The sequence below is a fragment of the Hydra vulgaris genome, chromosome 15, assembly GCF_038396675.1.
Source record: "Hydra vulgaris chromosome 15, alternate assembly HydraT2T_AEP".
NCBI lineage: Eukaryota > Metazoa > Cnidaria > Hydrozoa > Anthoathecata > Hydridae > Hydra > Hydra vulgaris.
This window is the reverse complement of record NC_088934.1, coordinates 1,512,344-1,538,517: the sequence shown is the minus strand read 5'-3', so window position 1 is coordinate 1,538,517 and position 26,174 is coordinate 1,512,344. Positions and strand designations below refer to the sequence as shown.

Genomic DNA, 26,174 nt, shown 5'->3' with positions numbered 1-26,174 from the left:
TCCTTAAAACTATACAGGTTGAGTTAGGAGTCCTGATGTGCAAATGTTTATTGTTTCCCAATATAAAGGGATTGATCTAATGTAGAGCATGAAAACCACAATAAACAGAATTTGATTTATATCGGACTGTTTTTTGTTTCTTTTTAAACTAGATTCATAAAACAAAACCTCTTTTAGCATTTTATATTATTAATTATTTTTAACTTGGAAAAAAACGCTTTAATAAACATTACTTTTTATTTTATTTTTTAAATCAAGTTTTATTTTGAAAATAAAGTTTAACTTTAGCAACATTATTATTTTTAACTACTTAAAAAAATTGCTTCTACTAAATCTTGGTAACTTTCTTGTAATGCCCAATTAATCGTTCTTTTTTTTAATACTGATTCATTGAATAAAAATGAGGTATTCAATCTCATAAAAGGTACTACAATAACAGCATAAATTCTTGAAATCATCACATTATCTCCAAAACTCTATTACTATGTATGAATAATTCTTTTAAAAGTAGTATTTTTCCAGAAGCGTTTAAAGTAGCCAAAGTAATTACTATACACAAAATGGGTTCTCTTCTGGAAAACTCCAATTTTCAACCGATTGTTCTTTTTGAAGTAGAATGTCTGAGAAAGCAATTTTCTGGATTCCAAAACCTTTTGAAAAAAATAAAATGTTTTAGTAAATACCAATATGGTTTTCATACCAAATACTTGACAACTTGCTAACAGAAATAATAGAGAAATCATAAACAAAAAACCTTTTTTAGTGTAGAGTATTTGTTGACTTAAGAAAGCATTTGTTAAGCACATTATCTTTCTTAATAAATTGCAACTAGAATAATAAAATAAACTAGAATGCTAGAGATCTTCTATTTTTGTACATCTGATGAATATCTAATATCTTTAAAACAATCTTTAAGTGTTCCATAAAAAGTTAGATATTTTATTATTTACCAATATTATTTATTACTACCCGATATTTCTTCATTTTATCAATGACCCACAAAAGTGAAACAAAAATGACATAAAAAACACTTTTTTTTTTGTTTCACTTTTTTTTTTCCCTACTGCTTTTTACTTTGCTGATGACACCAACTTGCTGATGACACCAACTTGCTGATGACACCAACTTGCTGATGACACCAACTTTGCTGATGACACCAACTTGCTGATGACACCAACTTTGCTGATGACACCAACTTGCTGATGACACCAACTTTGCTGATGACACCAACTTGCTGATGACACCAACTTGCTGATGACACCAACTTGCTGATGACACCAACTTGCTGATGACACCAACTTGCTGATGACACCAACTTGCTGATGACACCAACTTTGCTGATGACACCAACTTGCTGATGACACCAACTTTGCTGATGACACCAACTTGCTGATGACACCAACTTTGCTGATGACACCAACTTTGCTGATGACACCAACTTGCTGATGACACGAACTTGCTTGTAATAAACAAATCAGTTTAAAAACTTATTGAATCATAATCTAGTTAAAACTAAAATATCGAGATTTACAATTCCTAAAGTTTTTTTCATAAATGAGGTCTTAATGAAGACAAAAAGATACATTTTGTAACAAAAACGTTTTTCTTTTTAAATAAAGATTTAAAATGAAATATGCAATTAAACAAAAGTGTTGGACAGTATTTTTTTTCACGATAAGTGTAAAAACATATATTTATAAAGTATTCAAAATAGTTTAATTAAGTAAATTACAAAAAAATAGTTAAATGTTAATGGGAGACTATGTTGTTCTCGTGTGAAATTAATGTCGAAGAAAAGTTAAAGTTTTTTTAAAACTATTAAAATATTTCTTTGTACACATTATCTGAGCACCTGGCAAATTTCAGAAATAAATATTCTGACGCAGGTACCCTACAAAGTGACGCACTTTTGATACGTAAAATCTCTTTTTCCGAAGTCTGCAATAAGGAATGGAGAGGGTGCGTATATTGAGAATATCATTAGTCTAAATTAGTCAATCATTGACTAGTTTAGACTAAAGACAATGTTGTTTACTCAACTCCTAATATTATCATGTTAATAATATTATAAATTTTAATATTATAATTGTATTTAATATTATCTAACATTGTAATTAATAAATCAAAGAGTTATTCACTATTACTATTAATATTATCATTAATAATATTACTAATAATATTGATAATATTATTATATTATTATTAATAATAATATAATAATATTATTATTAGTATTAAATCAAAATTACATTATAGTATGAAACAACATAATTATAATTTACAATTGTAATGTTGTTTGATATAAAAACAAGTTATTAAACTTATTAGATTTAGCAGTTATAATATTATTTTTATTAATGATAATATTAACAATAACTTTATTAAATTAGAAAATTATTTACATTTTATATTTAGTATATTAAATCCTTTTTTAAATAATCTATATAGAAGTTGTATATTATAATGATTGTTGACGTGAAGAAAAGTTTTCAATGAGACTACAGAAATTCGATCCGACTAATTCAATCAGACTACAAAGCAACTTGATGACTTAGATGATGTTATGTCTGAGAGAATTGTTGGTAGGAAATTATGCCATGAATGGTATGATCATAGCCATGAATGGTATGATACTAAACAATCAAAACAAATCTGTCATGTGTGATGGCAAATAGAAAAAGTAAAAAAAAAGATTGCAAGGCAGAACTTACATTATTTCTTACTGGCGAAAGAGAAAGGCTCAAGCTTGGCAGATAGAGCAGGTACTAATACATTTACAATGCATTTTTAGACCTTGTCTACAAGAGGAAGAGCATCACTGAGTTTTGTTGGAATTAAAATTCACAGGCTACTGCAGCCCCAATCTGTTACAGAAATGAGATCAGATTCATTATCGGCTGCCTGTTCTAAGCGTTTGAAAAGAGAAGGCTTTTAGTCAAGATAGAAGAATAACGTTTGGTCGCAAATAGAGTAAGGTTATTAGAAAGTCATTAATGTAGATAAGAAACAAAACAGGACCCAGGACAGAACCTTGAGGTATCCCAGAAGTTACTGAAAATGAAGAATGTTGGCCTTCCAAGATGACTTTAATATAGTGGTTAGAAAAAAATAATTTGATAATCTCCAAATATACCATATGAAACAAGCTTATGGAGAAGACCAGCATGCAAAACTTTATTGAAAGCTTTAGATATGTCAACAGCAATAGCGCCTGCTTTGCCACCTCCATCTAATGCACAATAAAATCTTTCAGTTACAGCAGTTAGCAAGCAAGTTAGTCATAGAGCAAGAGGATCAAAAACCATTTGACAGTAAGTTATTTGACTCAAGAAAATTTCAGAGAATAGTTGGAGGGAACATCATGTTCTCCAGGTGTTTTTAAAAATTGGAACCACAGGTTCCAATTTTTCCATTGCCATTTTGCCATTATCCAGCTAGGAGGAAAATAAGATTCAGTCAAGCACTTTTGCCACAATTGCCATTTTCTAGCTAGGAGGAAAATAGGATTCATTCAAGCACTTAATAGTTTAGAGAGAGAGTTCTGGAGGACACTTGAAAGACTATCATAGGAATGTTGTCTGGACCACAAGACATAGAAGAATTTAATTGAGATATGACTTTGACAGTGGAAGCTGGAGTGATTCAAATGTTTAACAATGAGTTAACCTGTTTAACTGGAATGGCAAGAAGAGTATGGCTAAATAATTCAAAAGTTAAATTAGAAGAAAAGTTCTTTGCAAATAGTACTGTTTTATCCTTGGGAGAGGAGCCGACAAGAAAAAATAAAAGCTTCAATACCTGCTTGGATCCAGGGTATTACGTAAGAGGCGTATTTATCAGTGGAGATTAAAATGACATCAGCCCAAGCACCATCATGAAGAAAATTTTAAAAAGAATCCCAGTCACCTTTAGGGTACTAGTAAGTAGTGCAATGGTAAGTCTGGAGTAGAAGTACAAGATGAAATGAAAGATTTATAGAGATCATTGCATGGTCAGAATCACCTAAAGGAGTATGAGGAGAAACTGAAAAAAAGCTAGGATCAGAGACAAGTCACAAATTAAAGAGTGATTAAGGTTGTCTAGAAAACGAGTCATGAAATTAACTATCTGAGTAAGAGAATGAGAAATGCAGAAGTTATGGACTTTAGTGCCAGCAGGATCAATGGTGTTTCAGTGTGATGAGCATTAAAGTCACCAATAACAGCAATATTTGCAGAGGGGTAAAAAGAAAGGGAACAGTTAATTTGATCAGTAATTACAATTTTACTCTAAAAGAGTGCATTCTTAAGAAGAAGGAGAGCGATAAAGAACATAGAGAAAGGTGATAGAGTGAAGTGGTGCTAAGCAGATGCACATAAAAGAATGGTCAGAGGATTCAAACCTGATTTCTTGAAAAATAAGGAGATTTTTTTTTTGTTACTTTACCTTCCCAAGGCCATAAAGACCACTACAGTAGAGGAGGCTACTTAAATTGTGGTTTTAACTCTCTCTTAACTCTATAACTACGAAAAACGAAATTTATCAAACAAGGCCAATGCACGGAGAAACAAATTGATGCATAAGTATACCCTGAAGTCTAGCATGTGACAACTGGAGTCTTTGCAAATTAAACAACAGTACCCATTAATACTGAGACCTGAAAAAGAAACAGCAAAATATAAATTAGTCTCACAAAGAGCAAGCAAGTCTGGTAATTTTTGCAAGTAACTTCATTTTACAAATGAATTTACTTCGAAGATCAAGAGTATTTGTCAAAGATATATTGTAGCAGTAAGGTGGATGTTTTTTTATGTCTATTATTTTTGGTTACTTTGGGTATGATTTAAGTATGGGTATGATTTAAAAGTATTGGGTATTAAGTATTAGGTATGATTTAAAAAGGGAACCTGACTCACTTAAAGAAAGAGCACAGTAATAAGCAATGCAGTTGTCTAAGTCTTGCTAATTAACCTAAAATTGTAACTTAGGGCTCCTTATGTGACCTCAACAATGCACATAAAAAAGAACAGGGACACCATCTATGCACAACATGGCACTCTTAATACTCTGATCTTTTATAGTTGTTGATGGAATCATCCAATGGAATCACACCTCTCCAAGAGTCACTACAGAGTTTTGGAAATCTTACTGCCAACTTGACTAGGTGTTGTTCCTGATTCAAAGCCATTAAACTGAGGTTTAGAGCTGTGCCCTCTTTATGAGATAACAGAAAAGGTTTATACTAAAAAAGGGTCAAGCATAAACCTATTGGTAGATTTAAGAAAACCCAAAAGTTATCATCCTATACATGAAAGTAATTTAAATTTTTTGCTTAGCGATCGTAAATGAAGTACGCTCAAATGTGGGAGAGGGGGTCTGCAAATGGCATATATGAGATGGGGAGCAGCGGGTCAATTATAAAAGTAAGGACACTAAATTTAAAAAAATGTCATAAAATGTTGGGTAGGTAGGTTCAAAATGCAGAGGGTCGAAATAAAAGCATACGTACTTTATGGACCACCCTTTTTCCGAAAGTCAGCAAAAAAGCTGTCATGCAATTCAGTACTCAGACGCAGTTAACATCTATTAAGATGTATCTATTAAGATATACAGCTGTTAATAGAAAAAGCCACTTTGAGAGCTACTACGGAGTTCAAGAAACCTTTCTACCAGGCGGCCTCAGAACCATTAAACTGAGTTTTAGAGCTGCACCCTCATTAGGAGATAACAGAAAGAGTTGCACAGCCACTATCAAGGCACAAGCAAAAATCTATGATTTGAGTCAAGAAGATACAGCATTCATCATCCTAGGCAGGAAACAACATAACACAGATTTACATTTATGCCAGCCTAATAGATGAAAAAGGGATTCGAGGCTGGTTAACAGAATTATTCTGATTACCCCTAAAGTCTTTGTCTAGGAGGCCTTCTATAAGTCAGTACCTGGATGCATTTTTTTTTTTTTAACATCTTTGCTTCCAACAGCATTCCATACAAGGACGGATTTGAGATTTATAGAGATAAAGAATAGAATCTGGAGTAAGAAAGTATTGAGCATGATAAAGAGATGCAAACTTAACAAATGCTAATTTTGCAATGACTTTGATATACGCTTTCCAAGGAAGATTGAAAGTAAGAGTTAATCCTAGAAAATGAAGAGTAGATGACTCATCGAGCATATTACTATTCATAAATATAGGAAAATCTAAATTATTGTGGTAACGATTGGCTGAAAAAAATTGAGTTTTATCTAAATTAATGTTCACCAACCACTGTGAGCCCCATGCTGTAGCAGAAGCGAGATCTTTTTCAAGCTCAAATGCCCCCTCCAAGCAATCGGAGAGTGTTGGCTTCTTATAAAGTCACCATCTATAGCCATTAATTAACCAAGAGCCCCAAGGCAGGGGAAGCTTAGCTGGATGCAGTTAACATCTATCCAAGATAAGTATTTTTAATAAGACCACATCTCTAGCCTTTACTCAACCAAAAGCCCCAAGGCAGGGGAAATTTAAGCTGCAGTTTATTTCTTCTAACCTTAACCAAAAAAAAGCAAACCTTACAAGGCAGTAGGGCATGGGGCAGATAGTACTGGGTTACATGATAACAGTAGTAGGGTGATCGTGATGATTCTGAACCTGACCTGTTCTGGAGTAGTTAAAAGAAGTTACTTCCTGTAAGCAGTACTTTAAAACATCGATGGGGATATTTTGGAAATGCATTAGGAAAAACATATCTAACAAAATACTAGAGATTATGATGAGCGTAGGTTTTACAGTTAGAGTCACTACTTGGTTACTGAGCTTACGCTGCATCGGAGATCAGCAGAACACAAACATACATAAACAAACAAAATAAACATACATATACGGGTGAACAAACACTGCACCCGAGGTTCAGACAGAATACAAACACACATATATAATAAATTACAGATGAGCAAACACAGTAAACAAGACATTGATAAAGTTGCAACTAAAAAAAAACTTTTTTTTAGTTGCAACTCTTTTTTTTGTGTTTTTTTAAAAAAAAAAAAAGCAACCTTTTTTTTTACAAAAAAAACAACAAAAAATCGAGTACACCTAACATGTTTTTTATGTTTTTAGTATTCTTTAAATTTTAGATATTAATGAACCTTGAAACAGTTCCATCTCCAATAAACCTTGAAATATACATGTATATACATTGAAATATACATTCTATTAAATATAACATATATTACCCTATATATTAGCTAAAACCATTTACTCAATAATGTTAAAAAAAAACACTGCAAAATATAAGCAAAATTATGTTTTGTAAAGTTTTCTCTTTTATAACACAACTGTATTTAATTTTAAACATAGTTAGGATATGTCCATTTACTATGTCAACAAAATAGGGGAGAAAAGTTGAAAATTTTTGACAAGGGGAAGGGGGGAGGTCAAGAAAAGTTGACACCAACAATGTTACTTTTTAAAATAAATTAAATTATTAAAAAAAATTAAAAAGGGAGGTTTTCTTCTGTTTAATTTTCTTGATGATGGATGGGGGAGGGGGGAGAAAAGAAGTGTAGTCAAAAGTTGACATGATTTTATAGGAGGGGAAGGGGGTTCTGGAAGTATAAATGGAATGATAAATTTTTGACAAGGGGGAGGAGGGAAGTAAAAATTGCCAAAAATTGGACATAATTAACAGACAGCCACTAGGTTGTTTTTGAAGATTCAATTTTGTTAGTTTGTAATATGTATTTTTGATCTTATCGTTGTGTTATTCATATTGTTGTTCATATGCTCCAATACTACTAGTCAAATTTTATTGCTTCCATGAACAAGTACAGCATTTGAAAAATCAAAAAAAAAAAAACAACTTTTTTTTTTTTGTGCAAAAAAAAAAAACAGATTAAAAAAACTTTTTTTTGCATCTCTAGACACCGCTAACTATATAAGAAGACAAAAAAAAACTATAACTTAGGCAACAAGGCAGCAGGACATGGAACAGGTTGTACTGGATTACATGTTACCAGGGTGGATCATGATGACCATACACCTGACCTGACAATTTTACAAAATATAAACTCTCTTTTTTACTGTTAACAAGCCTAACAGAAGCCTTGACAGTCACAAAACCTCTTTTTAATTTTGAAAAAGTCTAACATGAACTAATTTTGCCTTCATTGACTTGTTAATTGATTCTTCTTGCTTTTTTACTGAAACAGTAGCAGGAAAACAGTTTTATAGCAGTTTTACAGAAGCTTTATTGTAATTTTACAGAAGTTTTAGAGCAATTTTGGATTCAAAATATTTTTATTTCATCTTAAGCATTTAATCAAAAAAAATAAATTGTAAAAAGATAAAAATATTTATAAACAAGCATACTCTGACGGAGAATCTTTTGGATAAGGAATAACAATAACTTGAGCATTTGGTATAATAGCAACCCATTCATGAACTCTGTCTACCTGTAAAACATTTAAAATGTTAGTTTTGTTCGGTTAACATTATTTAAAACACTTTTATTTTGAAGCCTGTAAAATAAACTAAAAAGTATTTTCAACAAAATATGCACAATAATATGTTTTGAGCCATTCTTATCACATCTATCATATAATATGTTTCTAATCACAGTGACAATTGGTCAGACACATTAAATAAATTGGTTTATTCTTTTAATCTATCATAAATTAAGTAAAAGGTTTTACCTTTTTTAATAAGTGACCATATTAAGTGATCAGATCCCCAGCCCTGGCTAAAAATGATACTTTTTGCAAACCTGGCTCTAGCCAGGTTTGAAAAAAATTTATAATACTTTATATATTATAATTTTATACTTACATTTACTATTTATCAAATACTGGCATATATTTATATACTTTTAAACTCTAATTTACTTCCAAAAAAGTTGCAAGCAACCACTATTAAGTTATGAATTACTTTAAAATGAAGGGTAGGGTTAAAAAGCTACAAAATTGTTAACTGAAAACTTTAAAAGTTGTAGGTTGTATAAAAAAGGAAAACACAAAGATGTTTAAGAGTTATAAGGTTTTTTGATGTGCAAGGAAAAAACTGGATTAATAAAAGTTTTTATAGCATGAAGGGACAGATACAGTAAAAGGATGCAACTTGTTGAATTAGATGCCAAGCAAGAATGAATTTTGGTTTATTGTAATAGAGATAGCTTGTTTGAACATTGGCCATGATAGTATTTGTAGAAAAAATAAAGCAATGCAACCTTACAACAATGGGAGAGTGGCTCAAGCTTGGCAGATAAAGCAGGTCTAATTACATTTATAATGTGCTTTTAGACTTTGTCTGAGAGTAAGAGGGTTGCTATTCATCATTATAGAAATGTCAACAAAATTGCAATACTTTTTTGCAGTAAATAAATGAGTTTCATTTTCCAGACTTAAAATCCATAAGCCACTGCAAGCCTTAGGCTGTTACAGTCAAAAAGTGAAGACTTTTTGTCAAGACAAAAGTATAAAGTTGAGTCGTCAGCAAATAGTGCCACTTAAGATGTAAAATTTCACGAAGATCGATATTGTAGATAAGAAAAAATACAGGAGCAAAGATAGAACCTTGTGGTACCCTTAAAGTTACTTGAAATAAAGAAGAGTGTAGGCCTTCAAAAATAACTTTAATACTGCAGTTAAAACAATATTATTAATCTCAAAAATTTTATATAAAGAAACTAATAAAAGAGTGAAGACTAATCATAGTATAGTTAGAGAGGTCAAAGTGTTTTCTAAAGTTTTTAAAAATTGGAACCACTTAATAGCTGGAACCACTTAATAGCTGGAACCACTTAATAGCTGGAACCACTTAATAGCTGGAACCACTTGATAGCTGGAACTACTTAATAGCACATGTTAATAGCTTAGCAAAATAGAGTTCTGAAAAACATTTTTCTAAGACTATAATGGAAGTCTTGTCTGAAGCACAAACTGCAAGTCTTTAATTGAGAATTAACTTTAGCATAGGAAGCCAGAGAGATTTGGATGTTTAAGAAAGGGTTAATTTATTTAACTGGTATGACAAGAAGAATATGGCCATTAGATTCAAGAGTCAAGTTAGAGGAAAAGTTATTTTCAAATAACTCTGCCTTATTCAGACCCATGAATTAGAGATTAAATGTTAGACTTTAGTTAATGACACTGTTGAAGACTTTCCAAAAGTCTCTAAAACCTAATATCTGAGATAAGATACAAGTTTTAGTAAACTGAGAATAACAGAGCTTAACACCAGACAAGACCTTTTTACATTGGCTTCTTGCAATAATAAAAGAACATTTAACAAGTTTTATATGGAATTGTCATGTAATATGTCTCTTGTGTAAAACATTTTAAAGTCAATTATTTACATTATTATTTATAAAATATTTCTAATTATTTTTAACTAATTAAAATATTTTTTGAAATTTATAAATTAACTTTTTTTTTAGATTTTTGAAATAAATCTGCCAATTTTATTACTTCATTCTCAAAATGTTTTTATCTTGTTCATTTCAATCTATAATATCAATAATAGTCAAAATATAACTCCAATGATTTTATTTCATTAGTTTTAATGGGTTATTATATAAAGGCTAAACATCATAATTAAAATATAAGTTAAAAGAATAATTGTAATTATATAAAATTAGGAACTCATGACAATTTAAGAATAAATTTTTATTCAAGGCTACAATATTTATTTGGATGGATATAATTTTTTTTAAAAAAATGCTAAAGGTCTGTATCCTGAAATCTATGGCAATACCAATAACACAACTACTTGCAATATCAATACCACAATTACTTGCAATATCAATACCACAACTACTTTCAATATCAATACCACAATTACTTGCTATATCAATACCACAATTACTTGCAATATCAATACCACAATTACTTGCAATATCAATACCACAACTACTTGCAATATCAATACCACAACTACTTGCAATATCAATACCACAAATACTTGCAATATCAATACCACAATTACTTTCAATATCAATACCACAATTACTTGCATTATCAATACCACAATTACTTACAATATCAATACCACAACTAAATCTATGTATGATAGTAAAGTTATGTTTTTGAAACATTTTAAGACCTAATATGGATTAGATTCTGCTAATTTTTTTATTTGCTAATTTTTGGCATTTTACATATTGTGACTCATGATTCTTGAGATTCATTCTTACTTATACTTTTTCTTAAAGTAAATAAAATTTTTTTTCCATACCATTTTTTTTTCTTTGGTTTTAATAGAATATTTGTTTGGAATTCATTCAGTTGTGTGACAAAACTTAAATGTTGTGTCACAAACTGAACTTGTGAGTCAAAATATATGTTGTATATAGACGAACCCTGTAAAATTAAAAAAGAATTACAAATACAAAACTTTGCCAAAAGACTGTAACAAAAGCAATGCTATATAACATAACATTAAACTTTTTAATTTTCTCCTTAACCAAAACATAATATAAAAATTTGAGTTTTGAAAAATGTCTTAAAAAAATTTTAAATGACATAAAAAACAAAGATATCTAAATAGATGTTATCAAAGAAAACAACTTTCCAGTATTTCTAATGTTACTATATTCTTTACTCCACTCTATTCTTTGCTGTATTTTTTACTCCACAAGACTGCTGGGCCACTACTTCGACAAGACCACTACTACAGTCAAAAAAGCTACGACTTTTTTTTAGATTTTTACAACAATCTTTCAACCTTTTAACTTAGAAACATAAGCTTCAACAGACAAGGCAGACAAACAAGATGACTGTTGCATAGAGAAATAAGATCAGCTATTAACCAGGGACATGGTAAGGATCAAACTTGGAACTTCTAGTACAATATTGGCAGAGGGGGAAAGAGAGAGGGCATGGTCAATTTGATTAGAAATCACATCTAAGAGTGCAGTTTTAGGAAGAAGGAGAACAATAAAGAACAAAGAGAAAGGTGATAGAGTAAAGAGGTATTAAGCGGAAGCGCATAAAAGAATGGTCAAAAGATTCAAACCTGATTTCACGACAAATAGGTAATTGATACGCATTTATATTCCCAAACCAAGCATGTGACTATTGGAGTCTTTGCGAACCAAAGGATAGTACCCATCAATACTGAGGTCTGAAGAGGGAATAGCGGAACTTAAATTAGTTCAACTAAGAGCAAGCAAGTCTGGTGAATTTTGCAAGAGGTAAGACACAACTGATGGAAGGTTGCTTTGCAGACTACGAATAATTGTAAAAGATATATTAAATCAGTTAGGTTGGGCATGATTTAAGTTTAAAGAGAACTTGACTCATTCATAGATAGAGCACTGTACCCCATGCATAGAGCTATGCATTTGTCTCAGTACTGCTAATTAACCTAAAGTCGTAACTTAGGGCTCTTTATGTGGCCTTGACAATGACCATCCATGCGCAACATGGCACTGTTAATACTCAGATACGCAGCTCTTGATAGAATCAGCCTCTCTTAGAGCTACCACAAAGTTTGGGAAACCTTACTACCAGCCAGCCTCAGAACCATTAAACTGCATTTTAGAGCTGTACCATCTTTAGGAGAAAACAGGTAGATTTGCATAGCCATTATCAAGGAGGCACAACCAAAAATCTATGAGTTGAGTAAAGAAGATTCAGCATTCATTATCCTAGGCAGGGAACAATGTAACACAAGCTTACATTTATGCTAGCCTAATAGATAAAGAAGGGGTTTGAGGCTGGTCAACATAATTTTTCTGCTTACCCCTAAAATTATCCCTTTCTTGTGAAGTTCAGGTGTTTTGTTGTGAAGATCAAGTATTTTATTGTGAAGGTCTGTTGTTTACTTTTTTTTTTCAATTTACAAAGTGTTTGTAGTACTTGCAATTACAAAATTACAAAATTTCACACCCCAATTTACTTGCCACCTTAGTTTACTTCCTCCCTTTTTTATCTAACTTTGATCTGTTACTTTATAATCCAAACTTCAAAATTAAATCAAAAAATTTAACTTTATTCATGAATAAGACATTAAGTTACTCTTCACTGTTTTATTCAAGTTTTCATTTCAACATTTTATTTCTATGTTTCTAATGTTTTTTTTCTGACAAAAATTCTGACAAGATCCACCGCAATTTATTTTTAGATTTAACTTTTACATTTTGTATCTAAATTTGACCTATGATGCAACAGCATTATATTATTGTATTATTTTATGCTGCTAACAACTTAATTTTAGCTATTATATATGCTACTAATGACTTTACTATATTATATATTTTTACTATTATTACTTTATATTCATAATAATAATAATAATAATAATAATAATAATAATAATAATAATAATAATAATAATAATAATAATAATAATAATTATTATTATTATCTTTATTACAATTAATATTACTTTACAACTACAAACTGATTATGTGAATTAAAAATAAATAAAAAAGTAAAATAATTTATTTTCAAAAATTTGACAACATTTGTAATGTTTCAAAACATTTGTAATGTTTCAATACTAGCATTTTAGAAAAAATATCAGGAAAAGTTTGGGTATTTTTTTTATTATATTATTATTCTATACAGCTGCTTTTGATTGTCTCAAGAAATTTGAGAAGAAAAACATTTGTGTAACTCAGACTTGTCTTACTAAAAAGTGAACAAGACTTTTTGTTTCAAGTCGCAGATTCTTACAACAATCGGCTTTTGATTGATTTTAAAGGTATTACCAAACATTTGAAGAGAAAATATCTTTATTCTTTTATTTTTACAAAGGGGTAAGACTCACATTGGTCGTATATACATCAGTATACATAGAAGTCTTCTGAAATAAATCCCTAATCTCTGTTAAAGTCTTGGTCTCAGAAGACATTAAACATTAAAAAAAAACATTAAACTTCAAAAACTCTGAATAAATAAGGAATTAATATTACTGTAAAATATTTCAAATATTTTTTTAATGCTCTATTAGACGCTGTGATTTCAAGGAAAGATAAGAAAAGTGATTTTAACAAGATAAAAGATGTACAAGATGCATTCCAAAGAAAAAAATATAAAAATAAATATAAAGAAATATATTCTTTGTATTTATTTTTTATTTGGATATAAAAAAAAGGCTTTTTAGTTTAAAAACTGTGTTTAAAAAGCTCATCTTTTAATATATTCTCTGATCAGAACTTTGCTGAAATTTGTAAAAAAAAACCTTAAACATTTTAACAAATGTTTTTGTTAAACTTAAAAAATTTAAACTTACATATTGGTTATCTCCTTTTGGAATTCCAATTTTAATTTCATCTACAAAGTTAGGAGACTTTCCTAATCCAAAGATAATATACGGAAGCTGGAGAGAAAAATATCCAGATTGGGCCAGTTGAACAGCTGCACAAAAAGTTGAATGATTTAAAAATATTTGAATCCCCTTTAAACTTCTTTAAATTTCTTTTATTGAAGATTTTACCTTTAATAACCATTAGATGACCATCAGTATTTGTAGTTCTTATGTTAGTCATAGCTCCAACTTGATGTGCTCCATGATTCTAAATATTGTGTAAAACATGATTCTAAATATTGTGTAAAACATGATTCTAAATATACCCATAGTGTAAAACAGCATGATAAAAAAACTCCAAATGTAAAATAACAATAAAGGACTACTCTAATATTAAAAAACTTTTTATTATTTAAATTTAAAATTTAAAACATACTGTTGATCCTTTGTTGCACTTGCAATCAGTGTAGCAAATACCACCGACAACTAATTTAAAAACATATATCATCTATTAACATATATTATCATATATTATAAATTCATATTAAATCATTTAAGTTCTAAAATAAAATATAGCATATAAGTTATATAGTGCAAATGATCATTAAGTCTAAATAAATAAATAAAAAACAAAGTCATTGTCAAAATAAAACAATATATAAATATATGTATATACACAATGTATTTCTTAAAAGATTTATTTAGATCATAAATTTTTTAAGAAATAGAAGATACAACTTTGCTGAATGATAAGTCATGCAAGATTGAGTTGATGAAACAAGTGATGATGGCTAGAGCAGGTCCAATAAAAACTACAATAAAGTTTTGAGCCTTGTCTAAACGAGAGAGGGCCTCATAATAACTTTTACTAATTATTCACATCAAGTCTCAATTATTGCAAAATGACAATTATTTCTTTTAAAAAAATAGCTCTGAATATGTGTTTGGGGGGGGGGGGGCAGAGGGTAGAGAGGGAGATTTGTTCATTTATAAATGTTGATTTGGGAACCCTGGTCTTTATGGCAAATAAATTTAAAAAGAATGTTATATGAAATTGTAATAGCTAAAATTGTACATTAAAAAAAAATAAAATTAAAATAAAATTAAAAATTAAAGTAAAATTAAAAAACAGAGGTTCTCAAAACTCTGTTTTTTAATTTTAAAAAACAGAGGTTTGAGAAAAAAATTGAACAAACCATTTGTGATGTTGAAAAAAATTGCAAAAACCATGTGGCATGTTCCACTAAAAAACATGGAACATGTATCCCAACATTTTGCAGTCGGCATTGCTTCCAATTTTTCTTGAGTACAACACATCGGCATTGTCTTCAGGACTCCCACTGTAAATTCTTTCTGATAACCTTTAGTAATCAGTTCCCAAAACTGTTGCTTTCGCCTTATTTAGTTAAATAATGTTCCAAAATTGGTTGGATAAAACCATCAGTTAATGTTCCACCATCGGTTTGATGTAACCATTGGTTAAAACAAATATAGCTCAAGTTTCACTTGACAAAGATAAAGAAGCAAAGGTAGAAAATAATCAAGCCAAGAGATTCTTATTAAAAAAGCAAAAGGAAGAAAAATATTTTTTGTGTAGTAAATAAGAACACGGTCAATATAGACAAGAATATACTATTTATAAATGGCACTACTATGCATATTATGTTCCAACTTAAAGAAATTTAAGTATTACTAAGCCATTGTCTGATTGAGTTGAAATTTTAGACAGTTCTTTTTTTGGTTGATTAAGAGGTTAGGAGGTGCAACATTTCAAAATATTTCCATACAACTAAAGACCACCCTAATATCTATCTATCTATCTACCTATCTATCTATCAGCCATAGAGCAATAATAAATTAGTAAAAACACTTATCTAATTTTTGTTTTCTTCAACACTATGTTGAAGAAAACAAAAATTATTCACATCAAAAAAAATATTCACCATCAGTAGGTTCATCAGGAAGAATCTTCCTGATAAACCTACTGATTATTTTTTCCTGACGAACCTACTGATGGTGAAACATAGTTTTTACTAATTTATATATATATATATATATATATATATATATATATATATATATATATATATATATATATATATATATATATATATATATATATATATATATATATATAATTAGTAAAAAACACTTATCTAACTTTTATCTTCGACTGGAAGTTTGACCATTGCTGGATCATCAGGAAGAGTTCTCTTCCTGATGATCCAGCAATGGTGAGAGAACTCTTCCTGATGATCCAGCAATGGTGAAACTTCAAGTCGAAGATAAAAGTTAGATAAGTGTTTTTTACTAATTAATTATTGCTCTGTTCTTTAAGAACATTGAGCACTCTATTTGTAAAATACACTAACATAATTTACATATATGTATATATATATATATATATATATATATATATATATATATATATATATATATATATATATATATATATATATATATATATATATATATATATATATATATATATATAAAAATAGAGAATCAACTATCAAATTTTTTTCATTTTTACACATTGAGTCATCACTGTGTGTGTGTATATTATATATATATATATATATATATATATATATATATATATATATATATATATATATATATATGTATATGTGTGTGTATATGACATACTTTTGAAAATATCAGAACCTAAGCTCATCCAGCTGCAAGTATTTAAGCCTTAGGGTAAGTTGTCAAAAAAAAAAAAAATTTAACATACATTGAGTTGTATGACATGTATAGAGAATAAAAATTCTACATTATGTTTTATTTTAACTATGACATTAATACAACCTACCAGCAACTTTCAGAAAAGCAGCATCTACAACAAATTCGTTTCTTAAAATTTTTGTCACATAATCAACACCAGTACGACATGTAACCAAAAAATCAAGAACTCCATTTTCATATACATCCATTAAACTTATTGAGATAGGATCGCTGATTGAATTCTAAAGTTTTTCCCAAAAACAAGAAATTCACAATGAAGGAGCATACAACCTCCAAAATAAAGAAACAAAACTTATAAAAACTAAAAATAAAAACTGAAACTCACAATAAAAAACATACCATGGTATTTTGAACTGAGAATGTTCTTTTACCTTCGCAACCTGTTGATTTTGAGTCTGAGCACGGTATATTTATTAGATTTGCAGCAAATAACTTTTTACTGATTAAAAATAATTGTGGATATTTTAAATAACAACTAAAAAAATAATCAAAGAAAGAATAAAAATAAATAATTACTTTTCTTTGAACTGAAGAATTGTAACTATATCTATCATTCCGTCCAATAAATAATCACCTGTAAAAAAATAACATCCAATAATCACCTGTAAAATAATAACATCCAATAGTCACCTGTAAAACAGTTTATTCCTGTATTTTTTGGTGAACTAATTCAAAAAATAGTAATAAAAAGTCGTATCAGCTGATCAACCAATTTCTCAACATTCAAAACATATAAAACATATTTTATTTATTCAAATGTTATTAAGCCAATAAATTTAAATGTTATAAGGTTATATACTATATATTAGTTATGTTATTATATTATGTATATTAGTTATTATATTATGTATTAGTTATATTTTGTATATAGTTTTATATTATACTAAATTAACTGTTATTTGGTCAGTAGTTCTAATAGCACAGCTGTTTGTTTTCTTCTGGTTTCTTCTCAAATTCTTCCAGTTAATCTCTAGCATATAGCAGTATTGCAGTATAAAATCTATGCTTTAAATTCACACAGTATAATCAATTATGATTGTAAAAACACTTCTAACAATTTTTTTTATATTATAGTGTTAAAAAGAACTATAAATATACTATATATATATATATATAAATATATATATATATATATATATATATATATATATATATATATATATATATATATATATATATATATATATATATATATATATATATATATATATATGCCTGTGTGTACAACAAGGACTTCCGTTTGCTAGTACATAGTCCATCTTGGTACATAGATAGGTCTAATGACCAATTTAGCGATTTAGATATCGGCCAATCAAGTAATGACAAGCTCAATGTTCTCCAAATAGTATAAAGATGGTGATTATTTTAAATATTTATAAAATTTATCAAAAGCTAAATTTTTGCAAGATCTGATATTCATAAAATGATATTTGATTCGAGTTGCAAAGCAATGATTAAAAAAAAGGAGGATTGAACATTAAAAGAAAGCTTAAATATCATTTTAAAAAGTTTTTGAACAACGTGATTTTGTTTTTGAACAACATGAAAGCAACATAACTACAAACTTATTGTAGCTATTATGAAACATAAATTCAAAACTTCAAGTCTTTAAGTTTACCTCTTCCACAAGGTCGTATCCTTTAAGTCTACCTCTTGCACAACCATCTTAACTTTTTGTGTGAAAAATTAGCAATAAGCTGTAAAGTGATTTTAATATAAAAACTATGGAGAAACTAAACTAGGAACAGTGGGGTATTGAAAAAAAAAAAGAGTGATTACTGTGGGTCGCTTCACAGAGAAAAAACAAAATGCACTAGCAGAGAGAAGAGAGAAAGCCAGTGATAATTTTACAGAAAAGAATAAGAAATAACCAAAATAAACATCTAAAATATTTGCAAATATTGAAACTTGATATTACAAGAGCTTCTTAGCCATGATGAAGGCAAATTCTAGAAGATGGAAATATCTGATATAAAATGCCCAACTTAATTGTGGTTAAGGATAAGAGATTAACCTTCGATAGTAATCTTCTTAGTGGTAGTATCACAATAAAATAATCCTGATCTGCAAAATATCCAGTTCTAATTTCCAAAAGATTTTAGTGCCAGGAAGGGCATTTGAATGTAAAAAATTGTTTCATGTTTTCTCTAATGTCATAATTAAATATGAAAATGATTTTATAAAAACCCACTCAGCCCCACTCAAACAACACCAATGTGAAAACATTGACATTAAACTTTTATTTTTTTAAATAATAAAAAAAAATTTATTAATAAAAAAATAATTTTATGAATAAAAAATTAATTTCAAAGATACAAAAAAAAAAAAATAATAATAATTTAATTATAATAAACTAATTTTTGTTTTATTTAACATTTATCTATATCTCTTTAAATATTTTTAAAAATGTTATTATCAATTAATCTCATTAAATATTCTATTTATCATTATACCTATAACAAGTGTCAAAGGAATATTGTCTGAGCCATTCATTTTATGTAAAGGAAACTGCCAATCACCAAAAGTATTGTCAATAACAACTGACCACTATCAAAATAAAAATACAAAATAAAAAAATTTATTAGGGATAGTAAAAAAAAAAAAAAAAAAAAATGAACACAGGAATGACAATAAGAATAAAATTTTAAAGAATATAAACTGAAAAACTGACAAAAAAAATGTGTGCATTTATGTTTCCATATTTTTCTACTGTCTTTAAAAACTATATATATGTACCAATAAAAATTTTTAAAACATTAAAACATTAAAAAAAATTTTTTTTTAGTCAATATTAAAATTTTGTTATATTTCATAAACAAGCGTCACTCTGGCATATTTTGGAAATATTGGGTGATTCATAAGCCTTTGCAAAACTTTAAACTTAAGCTACTTTACTAGCTTTATAATAGTATATATTAATTATTAAATAAAAATAAACTTTAGTTATTGTAAATTAAAAATATTTATTATATAATGCTGTAAGGGCAGTTATTTTACTAAGTTTATATTTTACCTTCTCCATATGACTTAGTAACTCATTTAAATCAAATTCTCCCAAAACTTTTTTTAAATGTCTGATCAATTGATGCTTTGTTTTTGCAAACCTCTCTCATAAACTTTCTAACACGCATTAGTTCAAAAGTTGTCAACTGGACGAGCTTGAGAAACATTAGGAGGATTCTAATCATTAGGAACAAATTTGACATTATTAGCTTTCATGAAGTCAATGACCTCATTTGTGTAATAAGCAAGCCTAGCCAAAAAATATATTTGTGTTTGTTATACATTGATAAATGGAATTGAGCATTTATTAATATAGCGCTAAGTATTGATTAAAAAAGGTGATTATTTAATAAATGGTTCTGAGATACCATCTTTGGAAATCGCAATCCAGACTAATACCTTATTAAAATTTTTTTTTTTGCGTTTAATATCTTCAGGAGTTGAACTTTTATAATCGGTATAATAACCATCATTACCTGCTATATCACTGTTGCATAAGGTAAAACTTTTTTTACCATTGATAACTATAGTTTTTCCAACATTTTGTTGCTAACTTTCTTGAGGTTCTGATAATTTTTGCATGTTTTTCACTAATTAACAGTGCTTTTATTTTTTTTCTATATTGAATTCCATTTTTATTTAAATATCGACTGTATTTTGTAAAATATTAAATTTTTTAGCTTCAGTTTTCTGACTTTTTCCATCTTTGTTTTTAAAAGATTTTACAAGTCTCTTAACTTTGCCAGGCTCTAGTTTGACAGGGCAACCGCTTCTTGGTAAATCTTCAGCTGTTGAAGATCGTTCATATTTTTTAATTATCAAATCAATTGTTCCTTCAGGTAGGTATTTTTTCGTATTTAAAGTGTTTAACAGCCATGTTTTTACTACCATTTACAGCATTCAAAGAGTAACAATTCTTTTATTGATAGCTTTTCTTTCAGAACATCCTATTCATGTGTGAACGTCCTATTTCATGTGTGAACGTCCTATTTCATGTGTGATTAAGATAAAAACCTAATTTTTTAATAAAATTAAAAAAATTTAGTTGCAATTACTTGAAGATTAAGACAAAATGTCTGCCAAAACTTATGAATCACCTGTTACCTAATTTTTTTAATGAATCACCTGTTATTTAATATCTTTTATGAATCATTTATTTTTAGTATACCTTGCTTTGCGGGTCTGCAAAATTGATTGTTCTAGCATACAAAACTGAGTGAGAGCAATCTTTGGTTAAGCAGACGGGAAGCACTAAATCAATAATACTATCACCATCTATAACACAATGAACATATAACAGTTTATAAGTTAAATCACTTATATTTTTATAAGTTGAATCATTTATATTTTTAGTAGAAATTTTCTCTTTTAAAGTAAAATAAATATCATTGTAGATTTTTATACCGTAATCGACAAATGACATCTGTCCAACATAACTAGCATTTTTTAGTCCTAATTCCGAAGAATCATTTAAAGTAAGGTTCTTTTTTCCCTAAAAAAAGAATTAATAAACCATAAAACATTGATACATGACTATTAGACGAGTATAAAAATAAAAATATATTTTTATTTGTGATCTCATATCACTATATGTATTATGAGAGTCTTATGAGGGTATTATAACTTTATTTTAATTTATGTCAAAATGAAGTGTTTTGAAAATTTTTATTGTAAATCTTACAAACATTTGATACATTTCAAACAAAAAGCTGAAAAAAACTAAAGTTTAATTTATTTGCAAAAATAAAGAAATCATTTATTTCATTTCCTTAACATTATTATTAAATAATATAGTTTTGAATTTTTAGTTTTGAATTGAAGCAGCACATGATATGCGACTCAAATCTTAAATTGAATCACTAATTTAAGGAAACCATAATTTATGTTTTTCTTTTATACTTTATATCAAAAAATCAGAATATTGCTTGAATTTTTTTGTTACTTTTGCCCTTATTTCAAGTTTTTTTATTGGAAAGAATATCCTGTTAATTGTTGATTACAGAAGATTAATTGCTTTAAATATCAAAAAGAAAATGTCACATTTATTCTTCCAGTAGAAATAAAGAATATTTAGACAGCCTGAATTTATTTATTTATTTTGAAATTTATAGGAATACTTAAATCTTTCAGATGTCATTAAGCAAAAGTCCAATTGCATCTCAGACAAGGTAAACATTGCTGATTTAAATTAAGAATCTAAGAAGATAGTTGTACAATAAGAAAAGACTTCATTTAACTCTGATTTATAACTGCCCATTAAGATCATCAACAAATTTACTTATCTTGCTTATCTCTTTTTTTTTACCTCATTTATCCATTAAGCAAAGACCTAATAGATAAAAGTTTTTCAAAGTTGCACAGAAAAACTAAAATAATGCTTGTGTTTTTTGCATACTTTAAAAAGTAGTGGCTTCAGATGCATTTAAAATAGGATCGACTATTGTTAATAATTGCATATACATTTCAGTTAGACAAACTGCTTGCACAGTGGAAACAGTTGATGTTCATAGAAGTCGATTGCATTTTTTTTTTTCTAATCTGATACCTTTCGAGAGTTGCCTGGCCAACTAATGATGAGTGAAAAAATCCATCAATTGGACTCTGCTAATTAATAAACAAGAACTGGTTTTGGCTGATTTTATACATAGTTAGAGTTTACAAGCGCAAATGCTTAAAAAAATTTGTTTTCTGTTAAGTGTTCAACAGTATAAAGTTGAACACCAAGAAGGTTTAAAATACTGGTATTAGAATAGCTCTTAAACAACAAACTTTTTAATGATGTTAATTTTGTCATAAAAATGTTGATAAAAATTTCAATTACATTTTAAAACAAAAATGAACATTGAACAATTTAGAACAAAGAAATATAGAAAAAAAACTTTTTAGCAGAAAAACATTTTACTTTCTCTTCTCTTCAAGATGGATCTCTTCAAGTAGATCTACACAGATGGATCTCTTCAAGATCTCTTTAAGTAGATCACTTTAAGTAGATCTCTTCAAGTAGATTTCTTCAAGATAGATCTTTTCAAGTATATCTACACTGAATAAGACCTTATCAAAATAATTTTAAGTAAAAATGTTAATTCTAACATTTTTCACAGCATTCAAAAGATTGCAAGATATTAAAGAGCTTGATTACTCCTTGATTACTATTAAAGATTACTCCAAGTTTCAACAAGTACATTTAGGCAGTTCAGCAACCTAAAAAAACCCTAAAATAGCACTAATAAAGCTGTGAAAAGTGAAGATAAAATTAAATTTTAATTATTTAAACAAATTGAATTATTTAAACATAATTGTTTAAGAAAATCTTTCTATTAGTTCAGATAATACTGCTTTTATAAACAAAATTAAATTTTTCATCCTCAAGAACCTGCTATTTTATTTTTCCGCAGAGTCAGAATCTGTTGTTTCATCCGCTGATTCAGAATCACCCTAAAATCAACTGTGACAACTTTTATTTAATATTATTCAATTAATTCAGATAGCACTTAAGAATAAAACTGAGTTTTATATAATGACAACTGTCTTACTAGAAATTAGATCTCAATGTTGAACACATCATTTGTTAACCTTTACCTATGTATTCTTTGCTATCATTTAATGAAGATGAAATCAAGATGAAGCTAAATCCAGATGATGAATAAAATTTAGAAGATAATTCACACAAAGGAAGAGGAAAAATTGGAATAAAATCTCTCAAAAGTAAAAAATTTAAAAAATGTAATTAAACTTATTGATGTGAAGAAATTTTGCGATTTCCTTGTATCTATATGTTCATCCTCTAGAAGTGTCAAATTACCAAAATATTAACTCTGACAGCAGTCAGAGTTAATATTTTGCAATTTGCTGTGATTTACAGTTGGAACAATCAGCATACAGACAGCTAAAGAAAATGCTAAGAACTATTAATGCAGATGTTTACTGAAGTTGAAAAAAATTTTATGACTTGATAAAAAGCTAACACTCCCTGATTGTTTGGAGGGGGGATTTGAGCTTGAAAAGTCATTTTTTTCAGCTAATCGTTATCCCAATAATCTAGATCTTCCTATATTTATGAACAGCAATGTACTCAATAAATCAAGTTGAATTTTGCCAGTTCATCAGGTCAAGGGTTTAGGACTACAAAGTGCAATCTAACTAGAAATCTTCTTTACAATGAGAAAGTTAGAAAACTTTTTACTGATCACATTTTGAATACTTTTTTTTAATATAAGATTACCTACTTTTTTTCCTACTATTATTTGTGCTATGTCATCTGGTCAGAAAATTAACATAAGGAAATATAGAGACATGTTATGAGATGAACATTTTTATTTGACAAGAAATGTTCTGAGTTAGCTTGACACTGAATATTCATTTTTATTTACAAATTTTTAAAAAGTTTTTATTTGCTGCGCTTAATGCCTAAAAAATGATCAAAATAGTTTTTTATTCACAAATAATTAAAAAACGGGTTATTGGTAAATATATGTGGCAAAATTTGAAAGTAATAATAAGTAGTTTCCCAACAATATATGGTTTAGTACCGAATCTCCAGTTTTTGACCAAAAATACCAAATCTCCAGTTTTTAAGTCAGGTGATGTTCCAGTTTTTAAGTCAGGTGATGTTCAGTTTTTAAGTCAGGTGATATTCCAAAATTAGGGATTTTTTTTTATATAGATGAAACAGACACTTTTTTTCTTACTTTTTTAAGAAAGCTTTTGACAGAGTATGAAATATAGCATTGTGGGCTTTAAGAAATATAAGTGTTGAAGAATGGCTCATAATTATCAACGCTATGTGAAAGTGTCACATCAGAATTAAAACAAAAGATGAAGAGTGATCAATTCTCAGTCTTTTGCTTTTTATTTTTGTTTTATTTGTAAGTTTTTTTTATTAGTTGAATTCATTTTTGGTTCACAATTAAAGCTTCTTTATGCAGATAGTTTATGCTCGATTTACAAGACAGAAGAAGAACTAATACTAAGATTTCAGTTTTAGAAAGATAAAATGAAATCAAAAGGGCTAAGGAAAGACATGAATAAAACAAAGTTTATGCATAGTTAAGAATGAGCAAGTAAGAGTAGAAGTGTAAAGGTGGTTTTTTATTTCATTTAGTTACCATTGGTTACCATTTTCATTTGATACACCACTTACCAAAAGTTTGATGATGAGGAGAATCTAATGTAAAAAAAGAACAAGAAAATTTAGTGAGATCAAAGCATAGAACTATCTAAAGAACAATAAGAAGACACACAAGAAGCACAATTTTCTTTTTCTTTTTTTTCTTTTCTTTTTTTTTACAATTAACTCTAAAAGTTTAATACAATTAATTTTAAAAGTTTTTAAACACTTGGGTAGCCATTTTGAAACACTTGGGCAGCCATTGCGCAAACCGCTATTTATTAGAAGATTGTATATTAGTACCCTTCTAAATAATATTTAAAATACCAGCATGAAACGTGTTGATTAATTGCAATCAACATAAAAAACATGTGGAAATAAAGTTAAAAATATGTGGAATAATGGATTTACCATGACCATATAATACAGGTCATGGTCAGCCTTTTCCACACTGACCATTTTAATACATATTCTTTATGCATATCATTTTATTTCAATAATTTTTAGTGTTTTGTTTTAGTAAGTAAAACAAAAAAAAAATCTATAAAATCTTTGTTTTGAGTTTAATGTTTAACATTACATCTTCTTATATATATAACATTATAACATTTTATAACATCTTATATCATTATAACTTCTTATTAATTTTATAACTTTTTATTATAAAATTGTAAACTTCTATAAAAAAATGTGGATGGGCTTATTAATTTTTTTCTCTATTAAGTTTTTATTAAATTTTTTCAGATATCAGCAGCTTATTAGGACCCTCGTTCATTTTGAAGGAAATAAAAATTTAATTGAAAAATCTTTTTTCCTAAAAGAAAGCAAGTTGTCTCCTTTATGTGTGTTAAACTCACAGACTTAACTAATTACCTAAGTGCATTAATAACATAAGTATTTCTATCGCGACAGATTTATATCGCAAAAAATTTCTTCCGCTATTTATATGTTTATAGAAATTTTAAGCTATTTTAAAAATTCTCTCCCATTTGTTATAGTAAATAATATCTTTATAAATGTTTTGTATACTATATCAATAGAATTTTTAAAATATTTTATTTTGTATTTTAGAAAATTGAAAAAAATTAAACAAAAAAAACTAAACG

At 28.1% G+C, this 26,174-nt stretch overlaps 1 protein-coding gene across 2 annotated transcripts in view; it reads right to left on the bottom strand.

Moving 5' to 3' along the window:
- LOC136072084 (T-cell immunomodulatory protein-like) overlaps window positions 1-26,174 on the bottom strand; it is a 50,806-nt gene that overhangs the window by 1,660 nt on the left and 22,972 nt on the right. The window contains exons 8-17 of one of the 2 annotated variants that reach the window (XM_065820295.1): window positions 21,366-21,453; window positions 21,130-21,236; window positions 19,412-19,505; window positions 17,475-17,532; window positions 17,298-17,397; window positions 17,026-17,179; window positions 14,647-14,696; window positions 14,400-14,478; window positions 14,196-14,320; window positions 8,334-8,416 (exon numbers count right to left, since the gene is read on the bottom strand). In XM_065820295.1, the coding sequence (XP_065676367.1) occupies window positions 8,334-8,416; window positions 14,196-14,320; window positions 14,400-14,478; window positions 14,647-14,696; window positions 17,026-17,179; window positions 17,298-17,397; window positions 17,475-17,532; window positions 19,412-19,505; window positions 21,130-21,236; window positions 21,366-21,453 (938 nt within the window). The remainder of the gene's footprint in view (window positions 1-8,333; window positions 8,417-14,195; window positions 14,321-14,399; window positions 14,479-14,646; window positions 14,697-17,025; window positions 17,180-17,297; window positions 17,398-17,474; window positions 17,533-19,411; window positions 19,506-21,129; window positions 21,237-21,365; window positions 21,454-26,174) is intronic. The other variant, XM_065820296.1, reaches the window with a different exon arrangement.